The sequence below is a fragment of the Amblyomma maculatum genome, chromosome 2, assembly GCF_055883805.1.
Source record: "Amblyomma maculatum isolate TAMU_Amacu chromosome 2, ASM5588380v1, whole genome shotgun sequence".
NCBI classification, from domain to species: domain Eukaryota; kingdom Metazoa; phylum Arthropoda; class Arachnida; order Ixodida; family Ixodidae; genus Amblyomma; species Amblyomma maculatum.
Window position 1 is genome coordinate 96,506,504 of NC_139345.1, and position 12,885 is coordinate 96,519,388.

The 12,885-nt window shown below is 44.1% G+C and overlaps 1 protein-coding gene across 4 annotated transcripts in view; it reads left to right on the forward strand.

The window, feature by feature from the left end:
• The window catches only part of LOC146199321 (activating signal cointegrator 1 complex subunit 2), a 76,932-nt gene that overhangs the window by 38,306 nt on the left and 25,741 nt on the right, over positions 1-12,885 (forward strand). For all 4 annotated transcript variants that reach the window (XM_084594791.1, XM_084594792.1, XM_084594790.1 and 1 more), the window contains exons 10-13: positions 3,520-3,600; positions 4,826-4,900; positions 6,870-6,963; positions 10,465-10,671. In XM_084594791.1, coding sequence (XP_084450917.1) covers positions 3,520-3,600; positions 4,826-4,900; positions 6,870-6,963; positions 10,465-10,671 — 457 coding nt within the window. The remainder of the gene's footprint in view (positions 1-3,519; positions 3,601-4,825; positions 4,901-6,869; positions 6,964-10,464; positions 10,672-12,885) is intronic.

The following is a 12,885-nucleotide window of genomic DNA, read 5'->3' on the forward strand; positions in this document are numbered from 1 at the left end:
CAATGCTCTGCTGCTATTTTAGACAAACTAGAAATTAGAACTTTCAAAGTGTTTAAAAGGTCTCTATAGTTTAAGAGGTCTGCATAATTTGAATAGTTAAAGCGCAGTGCGAGTTGAATTTCGAATAGTAAACACTATTCGAAGGGGATTAGAAATTTCGAATATTTTCACACCTCTAGTGCGGACATTAAATTTTGATTGTGTGTGTTTCTCTCTTTTTTTTTTATTCTTTTTGTAACGATGCTCAAGACGTTAATAAATTAGTAAATATAAATCACCACTTTGGATTCGCTTGTGATCGATGAATAATTTATACTTGTATTCTTCTCACCAGCGGAATTCTGGCTACAGTGTTGGCGCTTACAGGGATATCATAGCATGATGTCAGTGATGTAAAAAAATACAATGATGTCATAGCAGCTTGTTCATTCATTGTCATTGAGTTCCTGGAGCACACTGAAAGTCAGATTAACAGTAACATATAACATACAAGCCTCACATGACTTAATCTCATTGTTGGCATGAAAGCTAATATTGAGCTGTTAAAGCCGAAATCAGAGCAAAGCGAGAAAACAAATCGCCATGACAAATTTCACATGATATGGTAGTCTTGGTCATCTTTTGTGCACCACTGGAAAAGAAGGAAGCATGCAACAAAGAATTTTATTCATGTATATTTCCTTTAAATACAGAATGCTCTAAACTTAGCTTAATGTCTATCTAGCTAAGGTCTGAAGTTTCAGGATTAATGGTTTGGGTTGATTTATAGGATTTGACATCCCAAAACAGCATTGGCTGTGAGGAATGCGTTGTGGAGGGCTCTGTAATTTTTGATCATTTATGGTTTTTTTTTAATGTGCACTGACATCACACAGTACAGAAATTCTTTGCATTTCTTCTCCAGCAAAATGTGGCTGCTCATGTTGTGTCATACAGGGTAATCCACGTAGTATAACGATACTGGATATAACAATATATATATAATGATAATATTCTTGGAATTAGTCAGTTTTCCCATTGCCTCTATGCAAAAATGAACCATATAAAATGATCAATTATTGTCAGCATATCGGATGCAACGATAGATTTCTGGCTGCCCAGAAGATGTTTACCATGAAAATTTTATCTGATTGTTTGATACCAAAAAGAGAATGGCGGGAAAACTTGACATGAATGGCGAAAACGGACCGGCTTAGAAAAATTCGTGAGGGCATTGAATACGGTTAGGAAATGAGTGCTATCATTATCGCAATTGCTGCCTATCACCACTTAAAGGGTGCAGCCATATTGTCATCGCCAATCGTGCATCCGTTTAAGATGGCGCCAAGGCGACGGCGTGATAGCTCAGGAAAGTATCTTTGCAGGCCCTGAGTGCGCATTCACCTGACACCGGGGTTATGTAGCCTATACGTCACATACACGTGTCTCAGGTTCTTATTATTTTTATTTTTTCTCTCCTTGAGAAAGGAGTGCTGCTCATTCTAAAGGCACAATGCGTGGGAACGTATATAGCATCAACACCGATTCTCTGCAGTCGTAATTTTTTGCTTTCGTTCTTTTTCTTCCGGTGGTTTGGCAGCGTGGCTGGTATGCGAAGCGACGCAGGGACTCAGGAGTCGCGGGTCAGCTTCTTTGCGGCACACTGCAGTGATTGTGTGTTTGCTTTCCTCGTGAAAACATGCAAGAGTGATGATATGTGGAGCTGCAAATATATTGAGTACCTGAGCATGAGTTGTTTGCATACGTGCATGCATACGCACGGCCACATGTATGCAGTTTTGTAGTGGCAGAAAGGAATATGCTGTCAAGACCGAGAGCGTCTTCTAAAGGGTGCATGAACGCTGACATTTGGAATTAAACTGTGAAATTATACAAGATGTCACTTAGCTTATAAACAGACAATTTTCCATCAGTATAGTTGTTTCACACAAAGGGTGTAACTTAAAGTACAAAAGCAACTGACTGAGCCTAGTGCTTTAACGCGCTGCACACAGAAGCACTCGAATCATTAGCTGCCCCTCTGGTCAGCACAGTGCATACTGCACGTTCTGTGCTTTGCAAAGGGTAGCTCCAAGCCGTCACCTGTGGCCAACACACCGTCTGCGTTGGCTATCCTGTCTGCACTGCTAGGAAAAAAGAAGAAAGTGTGCCTGCTGCTGGGAGCTTTGCTTGCAGAACAGCTAGATTCCCCTCACAGTCCTCCCCCATCTCACAATTAAGTGAGCGCCGAAGACAGCTCAAAGCTGTCACTCATTTGAACACGCTTCAACGGCCGGCCGGGCAGCCCCTCCATTCATCCTTCCCATGCACTGGACTTGATAGAGACCTTGCAGCCTTCTCTCATTCCCTCCCAGTAGAATGAAAAAGAAAGAAAAAAAAAGAAAGAACACCGGCAAGATGTGCTGGCAGGACACGCAGGAGTGATGTAAATACTATGTCACTTTTGTGTCACGGGATTGCGCGCCCAGGGCCTGCAAAATTATCCTCCCTGATAGCTCTCAAGATGAAACAGCAAATTCATTGGGATTTCTGGCAGTGTTTCAAGGTTGGAAGCCTCGCGAAAAAATACGAGCATTCGAAGGTAGGATAATACCTAGCTTCTCCAAAACTTGCTTAAAACCTGATTGAACCACAACACGGCAGCCTGACAGCACCACGCGGTACAGTAGCTTTGAGCCAATGGCGGCGGCATTTCCGAGAGTTGGGGTGCGGCTCTTGGGGACAGAAAAGGTTGTTTCTCATTTCTTTTAAAACTGCTGGGGGACTTACAAAATGCAAAAAGCTCTTCCGACCTGCCCGCAACGCCACAGAAGTGGTAGGCATCGTGTTTGAAATTCGTAGCCGTCATAAAAGTACCTCAGTTTGCCCATTTGTGCACCGCCTCGCATGCTCGCATTGCAGATTTTTATCACTTCTTGTCTACATTCCAAGATTGGGTTACTGGACTTGAAATAGGAAGGGTTAAAAGATAATAAAACACCTAATTCCATTTTTTTACAAGCGTCTCCCCTTAATTGGCATCCAGAGTGGCCTGATCTGCAGCCCTACAGAATGATTAACCAGTTGGTATAGGTGTAATGCAATTAAAACTGATTGCTGGGCTAATTGGTGCATATGGGTATATATATGGTATATATGGGGCTGCGGACTCGTCAAGCCGCCAAGTGGCAGCTTTTTTTCCGTAGCCCTCCATCTGTATAGCACCTGATGGAAATAAAGATTTATTTATTTATTTATTTATTTATTGTCACATACAGGAAAGGTTAATAGCACTACAAAAAGACACTCACAAATAGGCCTGTCCTGTGTGTCTGTGCCTATTTGTGAGCGTCTTTTTGTTGCGCTATTACCCTTTTCTTTAGGTGTAATGCTGCTGTGATTGCATTCCAGTCTATTTAATTTTGTCTTTTTTGTTATTGGCTAGAGAATTATGTTGTGTGATGAATAACAACAGAAGTGTCGAATAACCAGCCGACGTTGTGTCACTGCGCATTGTAATGCTACTTTCTTGGTTTCTAGGCAAGAAAAGCAAGTAGGGAAGGAAATTCCCTATCTTGAATCCTTCTTTGAAGTTGTCTGCAATTGCTTGACAGAAAAGCAGTGAGTTGAGACAAGCCCATTTCTCCTTTTTGCGTGCCTGTTATACCTTCATTGTGTCATGTGCATAATGCGCAGCTTTTCTGGTTTTAAAGAGCAGCTCCAGGGGGTTTTTTGAGCATTTTGTGAATTTGTCTTTGTAGTTATATTAGGTTCACAAATTTTGAGGTAAACATTTGGTAACTGTTAGTGTAGCTAAAAGCCTTTTTTCTATAGTCAGATACAATTCAAGAAGAAAGGTGCTTTCACCACTTAGGAGAGTCCCTTCAGCCAGTGGCGATGTCCGGTTTTCATGACGTCGCAGTTAATTCGATTAAGCTTTGACGAACCGCCAGTCATCTGTCACACAGTGTGTTGCCACATTGGCTGGTGGCTGGTTTAAGGGATATCTACGATGTCGTGAGGGTTGATTGCTGTCATTGACGCAGGGGGTCGTTTGAGGTGCAGAAACAATTTTCTCATCTTATAAGAAGTTTGTTTCGACAAAATTGCCTTTAAAAAACGTGTGGGGATTCTAGAATGAAGCATCCAAATATATGCTACACAAAAAAAAGAGAGAGAGAGCAGTTGCAAGTAGAGCATTTATTGCACTGAGCATGAAGTGAGCTTGAAGATTAATAGCATGAAACCACCTTGTGTTCTGCATCACAGCAGCTGCCATTTTTGTGTTTTTTTTTTCTTTTAACTTTTGAACTTTTGCTTTTCGTCCAGTTCCAGGCACTTTTAAGGTTTGCAGCAATGTAGCCTTGCGTGTCTCTTATCCCCCTTCAGCTACAATTTCTTAACAAGCCTCCCCCCAAGAAAGCGCATTGCCGCAGGACAGCTTCCTAGCAGTCTTCCTGGTGGTGTGCAGACGTCAGCTTGTGGCAGTGCTCATTCTTGCACTGAAGCATGTTGCTTTTCTTTTTTTTTTTTTTTCATATTTTTTCTCCTCTTGACAATGCTGCGCAGATACCTGTTAAGTGCCATTATGCGGGGTCGCCACGGTTTGTGGTCTCTGTGAAAGTTAAATCTCATCTGAAGGACGTGTGAAGCAGTTCATCTTAAACACATTTTTATTTTTTTTTTTTTTTTTAATGTTCAGTCGTAGAAAGAAAAACCAATCGGTGATCTTACATAGTCCACCTTATCAGAGAACCCGAGTTCATGCGAGTCTCTTGAACATTTATTCTCTACTTTCTGCTTTTCCTTCTGCACTAATGCTTCATTTTCTTTTGTTCATGTGCAGTTTCGTGTTTGCCTACCAGCAACGGTACCCAGTGGAAGAAGATGTTGGCATGTTCGAAGAGTACAACTTCTTTGTGTATCCTTTTGCAGGCTATTCACTTAGACTTGGACTGTTCCATCATGGCCGATTAGTTCATATGTTAATGAATGGTGCTTCGTGCTGGTTGGTTCAACATAGTTCTTGCCCGAATACCTTATTATTAGCGGCACTGTCTCTGTCGAAAATAGGGCTTTGTAGATCATAAAGCGGCAATAAACAAAGATGTATTGGGGCCACATAAGGATGAAATTGCACAAACACAGCAGCTTGTATGTAAGGCTTATTCTTAAAAGCTGTTACCATGTTTATTGTTTATTTTATTTAGTGGTAAATTGTCATTAACAGAAGATAGTGAACATGCTACTGCCAAAACTTTGGCTTTTGTGGGGTACTCTGTGCCATTGCTACCTAGCAGTATGAAATTAGGAGACGCCTGCTTCTGGGAAAGAGGGCAGTGGTTAGCCTTGACTGCCTAGTAAAGAGCAGAGGCATTAGTCTGCCAACCAAGATCCGTATAACTCGTGCTATGGTCTTTCCAGTTGTGATGTATGGATGCGAGAGTTGGACTGTGAAAAAGGCTGACCGCCGAAGAATTGACGCGTTTGAATTGTGGTGCTGGCGAAGACTCTTGAGAGTTCCTTGGACTGCCAGAAGATCAAATCAGTCAATATTGTCGACCATAAACGCTGACTACTCATTGGAAGGTCAAATCCTAAGTTAAAGCTCAGCTACTTTGGTCATCTGATGAGAAGAGATGAGTCGCTGGAGAAAGATTTGATGTTGGGAAAGGTTGAGGGTCGCCGGAGAAGGGGTAGGCAGCGAACGCGATGGTTAGATGGCATCCTCGAGACACTGCAGATGAAGTTATGTGATGTTAGGAAGATAGTGAGAGACCGGAAAGCGTGGCGTGACATGGTCCATAGGGTCACGAAGAGTCGGACACGACTGAACGACTGAACTGAACTGAACAAGAAGCATACTTACTCCTTGTTAGATGGACTTTGGGTGTACAGTTAAACCTCTACGTAACGAACCTCTATGTAGTGAATTCCTCGATATTACGAAGTTTTTTAATTCCCCAGCGCCGCCCCCACTGAAGTGAATGTATTTGAAAACTTCATGTAACGAACATGTCGCAGCGGTTGACCTTGATATAATAAACTCGTGGTGCCGACTGTCTCTTAGCTAGTGTCAAGTCACTGGAAATGTGGCACAACCCCGCAAGTTTCAGGACGATAAAATGAAAAACTGAAGTGAGAGGAGCACCTACTATAGCAACGAGTGACCGCAGTTGATACAACGCGCTTTGTTTCAGCGCCAGCGCCGCATCTCCTTGGCAGACGCAGCAGTCACCGCTGCTTTCGCTGTCAGAACATGGCACTACAATGTTTCATGCTTAAAAGCTGCAAAAAATAACAGAAAAAAGACACGGGGTGAGCGGCGCGCGTCCATCACTACCACACGGTTGCTCGCGAGCTCCCGCGTTTCGGTAGAGGGAACAGCGGAGCGCACTTGTGACGCGAGGCAGTCGGTTTCCTTGGGCAACGGTGGTGGTAGTGGTGGACAAGCGCGCAGGGCATGACGCGCAGGGCGGCGGCGCCGCCAACACGTGCGCTTTTCCTCAGAGTGATTCCTCCTCCACCTTCTTTCCCTGCTCCCTCGTAGACGCGTCGCACAAGCAACAGAGGGTGTGGAAGCTGTTGCCGCAGGCGCGCCACGCTGTCAGCGCGATCGCGAAACATTCGCTTCTATGACTTAAAATAATCCTGATTTACTGTAAACACTTTCAGGGTGGTTTCCCTTACATCAATTCTTAATCTGGTTTTCATTCTACATTGTTCTTTTGGGTCTTAATGCGAAAACTGCATGTAACGAAAACCTGGATGTAACAAAAAATAGGGACATTTTACAAATTTGTTATATCCATATTTAACTGTATGTGCTTGCTCTGCTGCTGGTTTTCATGTAGACTGCCTTGTTCCTTGACTACTCCTTGGGTTTTCAGAGATAATACACGCGTCCTGTATGTCCTTCAAAGCATCACCACTGTTTACACAGAGCTTGGTAGCGCTCCACCTAGTAACCTGTTGCAGGCTCAGGTAAGTCATCCAGGCACATCAGAAAATCTCACTCTTGCTCACAATATTGCTAAATTACACTTACCTTTGGTGAAACCTGCAACTCTGCAACTTATAATTTGTTTGCTCAGGCTCGGACTTTCCTTGAATTTGTTTGGTCTATGGGGTTAAATGTCCCAAAGTGACTCAGGCTATGAGAGATGCCGTAGTGGAGGGCTCCGGAAATTTCTACCACCTGGGGTTTTTTTAACGTGCACTGACATTGCACAGCACACGGACGCCTTGCTTTTCACCTCTGTTGAAACGCAGCCGCCGCGACCAGGATTTTCTTGAATTTAGCTTACTCAGCAGGCTCATACGCCTGAAATGCTAGAGCAGTGTTTCTGAAGTGGGGGTCTGAAAGCAATTTTCGGGGTCCACGAGACGCCCGCTCACCAAAAAAAACAGAAGGGTCGCGTGATAATTCTGGCTTAGTTAGACAGTCTAGCGGAGGTAAAAGCATGGAGGTTTAAAGCCGATCATATAAAACTGGTGAAACTCGAGCTCTGGCTGCGCTGCTGGACGGAGCTGCAATGCAAAGCATCTCGGGTGTCCGACAAGCGAGCAGCATGCTGTTGGGAGCAGTTGAATCCCTTCTAGAAGCATACAATTCGGCGTCGATGCGTCACCTCTTCCCTGCATCCTCTACAGACTATGGCGCACTGCCTTATCAAGTGCGGGCTTTTTAGAGTCCAGTTTAGCCTTTACTCAGCATTAAATCTGTGACCTGCTTCCGGAACTGTGGCAGTAGTCCACAAAAGATCGACACACAAGGTCGATCGAAGGAGTCCTACACCACTTCCACTGGTCCACAAGGGGCTCCCACACATCTGTGGCTGAGAACTACTGAGCTAGAGGATTGAAATGAGGCTAAGTGTTTCTTATCAGTATGCATTGAATGGGTACGAAGAAACCTGAGCCCAAATGAGCCTTGTAGGGTGTGGGATTGTTGAGCTTTTTATGCCACACGGACATCGTTATTTGTATACTTAGTCAAACTCAATTGGGTTTCGAATAATATCGTTATGGAAGCTTGTCTTTACGTGAGCTCAGGTAGATGGCTGCTGACTGGAAATGGGCCATTTGTGTAAATGTGCTCCTTTTGTGCACCATGTGCCATGCACTTCATGTTCTGTTCTTACCACACTTTAGTCATTGCAGGTTCATCGGCACTCAAAGCATGCCTGATTTTAAAAAAGATGTTTCTTATTATTTGGCACAGCTTTCTTTAGATAATAGCTATAATAGCTGCAGAGGTTGGTCATCTAGCTAGCAAATAACTCGTTCAATCATATTTGGGAATATGAAGTGAATAATTACTTAGCATAATGTAAGAAGTGTTAGTAATTTTCAGAATAATGTATTTTGGATCAAATTCGACTTACTGTATTATTTTTCTAAGCTAGGGGTCGGCACTCTGAGCCAACTGCTTCTGGCAGTGGAACAGAAGCTGCAAACTTGCAGCACTCCTTCTCCTCTTACGCTGCAAAATATTTAATATGGTGCCTAATTCAGTAGTTTTCTCAGAAAAAATTGTATATTGGTGCTTACAGCTGAATCCTCACGAATTCCTCGATGGGACGAAATATTTTGGAGACCCTGACCAATGTGCTTAAGGTTCCGGGCATTTGATTTGTTTCGATGACAGACCACGCCAATGGTTTCTGAAGAGTTTCTTTGTGTGTAAGCCATAAGGAAAAAAATTAAGCGTTTCACACCTTCAAGATTTCAGATGGTTCCACGCTGCCAGCAAGCACATTCATGGGTGCAGCCATTTTTGCTTTACAAATTGTTCATGATGACTGAATGACATGTCGTCTAAAAAAAAAAGAAGACAAAGTACAATTCCCAATGCTTTCCTTGGCCTCGCCGACTGTTCTCTTCTTTCCTTCATGTGTGTGTGTGTGTGTGTGTGTGTGTGTGTGTGTGTGTGTGTGTGTGTGTGTGTGTGTGTGTGTGTGTGTGTGTGTGTGTGTGTGTGTGTGTGTGTGTGTGTGTGTGTGTGTGTGTGTGTGTGTGTGTGTGTGTGTGTGTGTGTGTGTGTGTGTGTGTGTGTGTGTGTGTGTGTGTGTGTGTGTGTGTGTGTGTGTGTGTGTGTGTGTGTGTGTGTGTGTGTGTGTGTGTGTGTGTGTGTGTGTGTGTGTGTGTGTAATATATATATTAATATATACTGTATTTACTCACGCAGAAAGGTGACATCAGTTTGGGAGAGGGGGGGGGGGGGGGGGGGTTATTTTACGAAAGAAAAGTTTCAGTATATCTTTTTTTATTAGAGTCAAGATTTCGTATCACATGTCTGTCTGCGATCAACAAAAGCGTGTGCTCAGCTGTAATCCTCTCACCGATTTCTAGCATTGTTTCAAAAAGGTGTTTCTTTTTTTTCACGGTGCAATCCGATGATATTGTGGTAGGGGACAACATTGGCCAATCATGGCGAGATATTGTGAACATGTAGAGCACCAGACTTCCCAGCATGCACTGGTGCAACAGGACCTTTCAACTATCAAATCACGTTCCTCAGAGCCCACTTTCTCTGGCGCAAAAGAAAAAAAAAGGAAAGCTTTTCATGATACCGAATAGAAGTGTCTTAAGAAAGCCAAAGCCAAAGCCAGGAAACTGAAACTGAAACTAGGTTCCAAACAGGCAATGGCCTCAGGACTAACCATTCAATGGCAGCACAGATACCGTCCAAAAACCCTTAGCGTGCACTAAAACTCCCTAATGCTAGCGACAGCTTGGGTCTTTGTTTGTTTGAAATGACCAAAAATAAGTTTGAAATGTCTTTTGATGAAGGTAGTCTGAACATTGGTGGTCTTGCATTCAGTGAAATCGCACACGCAACGTTGCCCAGAGAGATCTTTCTGTTTGAGACCACGAAATGGGAAGTTTCAAAATTCATTTCTGCCGGAATGGAACACCTTGCTGCTGTGAAATTTAGCATAGAGGACCAGGCAACTGCGAGGAACGTACTATGAAAATTTCAGTAATATCTGAGGATATAGAAAATAAGCGGAAGTTGGTCTTGAAGGCATGTTTTCTAACATAGCTGTCAACATTCAAAATTTAATGCAAAAGCAGTTTCAACCATTATTACAATTTTGCTTTTATTACACCACTATACAGCCAATCTATTTGCCATAATGACTCAGTTCTGGACACGCTGTCCATTTAGCCTTTGGTTCATGGTCAAGGAACACTGTTGCCGAGTGTACATGTGCACAGCTTGCGTCACTGTTGCGTACATCAATCAAGTAGCATTCACTAATTAATACTAATCGAATTTAGGCAGTTGCCAGTGGGCTTCATATAACATGCTGTGTTATTATGTCTATTGCCTCGAGGAACTAGCAGCTACAGCAAGGTATCGCTTTGTTTCACATACATACTGCTGCATGTTAAATTTCCTTCAGCAGGCCATTGGACCTTCTGTGTTGTCACTGCTCTGCCTGTAACCAGCGAATGCTTGGTGCTTCCTCCTCCCAGGACGCGGCGACTGCCCCAAAGCGTACACCCAAGGTTCCTGCTTTCCATTTGACGAACGGCGTAGATAATGCAGAGGCTGGCAGCAGCAAGGCCAGTTCAGGCGAAGGAGAGCAGGGAGCCTGTGGTGGTGCAGAGTCGGCACCAGTTTCACCTGAGTTTCAGAACCTGAAAGAACTCTTCCCAGATCTCACTCCAGCATTTCTGCAGGTACGATGCGCCTTCTTCGTCGCTTATTCTTTTAACATGAGAGCATTAAAGGGCTCCGTTCACAGGAATGGAATTGCTGCTCCATTCTGCTCCAGACTGCTTTTCTTGCTCCATCCTGCTCCAAAATGCAATACTGCTCCAAAACTGCTCCAAATTGGCTGCCTTGGTGTTCTTCCATCAAATATAACAGTACACAGATTTTTGCTGTGCATGGGGCTATTGATATTTCCTCCAAATGTGATTCGATGCAATTTGATTTCCAATATATTGCAGCTTTGTAGTCTGGCAGATAATACTGAACATTATTATCTTATTTCCAAAATTTGAGAGCCCTAGACACGTTCTTTATTTCAAATGAAGTGAATGTGAAGTTGAGACAACAAAGCTTCTCCCACCGACAGCGATCGCCATGTTGAGACGATTGGTGACGTCACAGACTGACTCCACGTCGTCTGCTGCTGTGCCGGCGCCAATAAGCAGCCGAGCTTGCTCAAAGACAAGCATGAATCACAATGAGTGTACTCAGCATGTTTTTGAAAAAACGAACACAGACTGTAGTGAAGCACAATTTATTTCTTGCCCACACATCCACCTTCTGTGCGACCGCTGCCATCGTCCGTGGCAGCACTGCCCCCACTGCCGTAAACACCGCCGCGCTGGTCATGCCCTTCAAGCCTCCCGCGCCAGTGATACAGCAGATTTCCTTGCGCCTGTCTCAGAAAAGCATGCTAAAATTAGTTTTTTTTTGTAACAAGTTTAGTTTCCCGAAAAGGGAATTTAAAAAAATAAATGCTTTTTCAGAAATATTGAGCCATATGACGGTAGGCTTTGCTTACAGCCTTCCGCCGGTGCGGTGCCAGGCCGTGTTCTTATACGCTAGCTCCACTGCTAAGGCGTCACCGTAAATAATAATTTCCTTCACTATAAAACAGCAGGGGTGAGAGGAAGTTTCATGATCGAGTGGCCCTTTTACTAAAACGCCTTGCTAAGTGCCGTCCGCTGTGGCTTCGATGCTAAGCAATATAGGCCTAGTGACGATTAGGGAGAAGCAGACAGCCAGAGCGCCGTTGTCTGCCGTGCTCGCAGTCGGCACCATTACTGTAAGCCTCATGAGCTTACCATCTACTTTTATAATGCATCTGGGGCCAGGCTTGGACCTAGCAACAAGCAGCGTAAACAATGAGACGGGGCGGGGTACTGGGTGCCTCTATGTACAAAAGCACCGTTCAGTTCAGTTCAGTCGTTCAGTCGTGTCCGACTCTTCGTGACCCTATGGACCATGTCACGCCACGCTTTCCGGTCTCTCACTATCTTCCTAACATCACATAACTTCATCTGCAGTGCCTCGAGGATGCCATCTAACCATCGCGTTCGCTGCCTACCCCTTCTCCGGCGACCCTCAACCTTCCCCAACATCAAATCTTTCTCCAGCGACTCATCTCTTCTCATCAGATGACCAAAGTAGCTGAGCTTTAACTTTAGAATTTGACCCTCCAATGAGTAGTCAGGGTTTATGGTCGACAATATCGACTAATTTGATCTGGCAGTCCAAGGAACTCTCAAGAGTCTTCGCCAGCACCACAATTCAAACGCGTCAATTCTTCGGCGGTCAGCCTTTTTCACAGTCCAACTCTCGCATCCATACATCACAACTGGAAAGACCATAGCACGAGTTATACGGATCTTGGTTGGCAGACTAATGCCTCTGCTCTTTACTAGGCGGTCAAGGCTAACCATTGCTCTCTTTCCGAGAAGCAGGCGTCTCCTAATTTCATGGCTGCAGTCTCCTTCCGAGGTGATCTTAGACCCAAGAAGAGAAAAATCTGTCACAGCTTCCACTTCTTGTCCATTGATGCTCCAGGACTTGATAGGGCAAGACGCCATGATCTTTGTCTTTTTAATGTTCAGTTTAAGCCCGAGCTTCTCACTCTCTTCTTGTACGCGCATCAGAGGTCTTTTGAGTTCCACTTCACTTTGTGCCATTAAAGTGGTATCATCCGCTTATCTAAGGTTGTTGATACGTTTTCCAGCAATCTTCACTTCATCTGAAGGCTCGTCCAGACCGGCCTTCCTCATGATGCACTCTGCATATAGATTAAATAGGCAGGGCGACAGTATGCAGCCTTGCCTCACTCCTTTCTCAATCGGAAACCAATCAGTAATACCATGCCCAGTTCTGACTGTGGCCTCTTGACCTTCATACAGGTTCCTGAG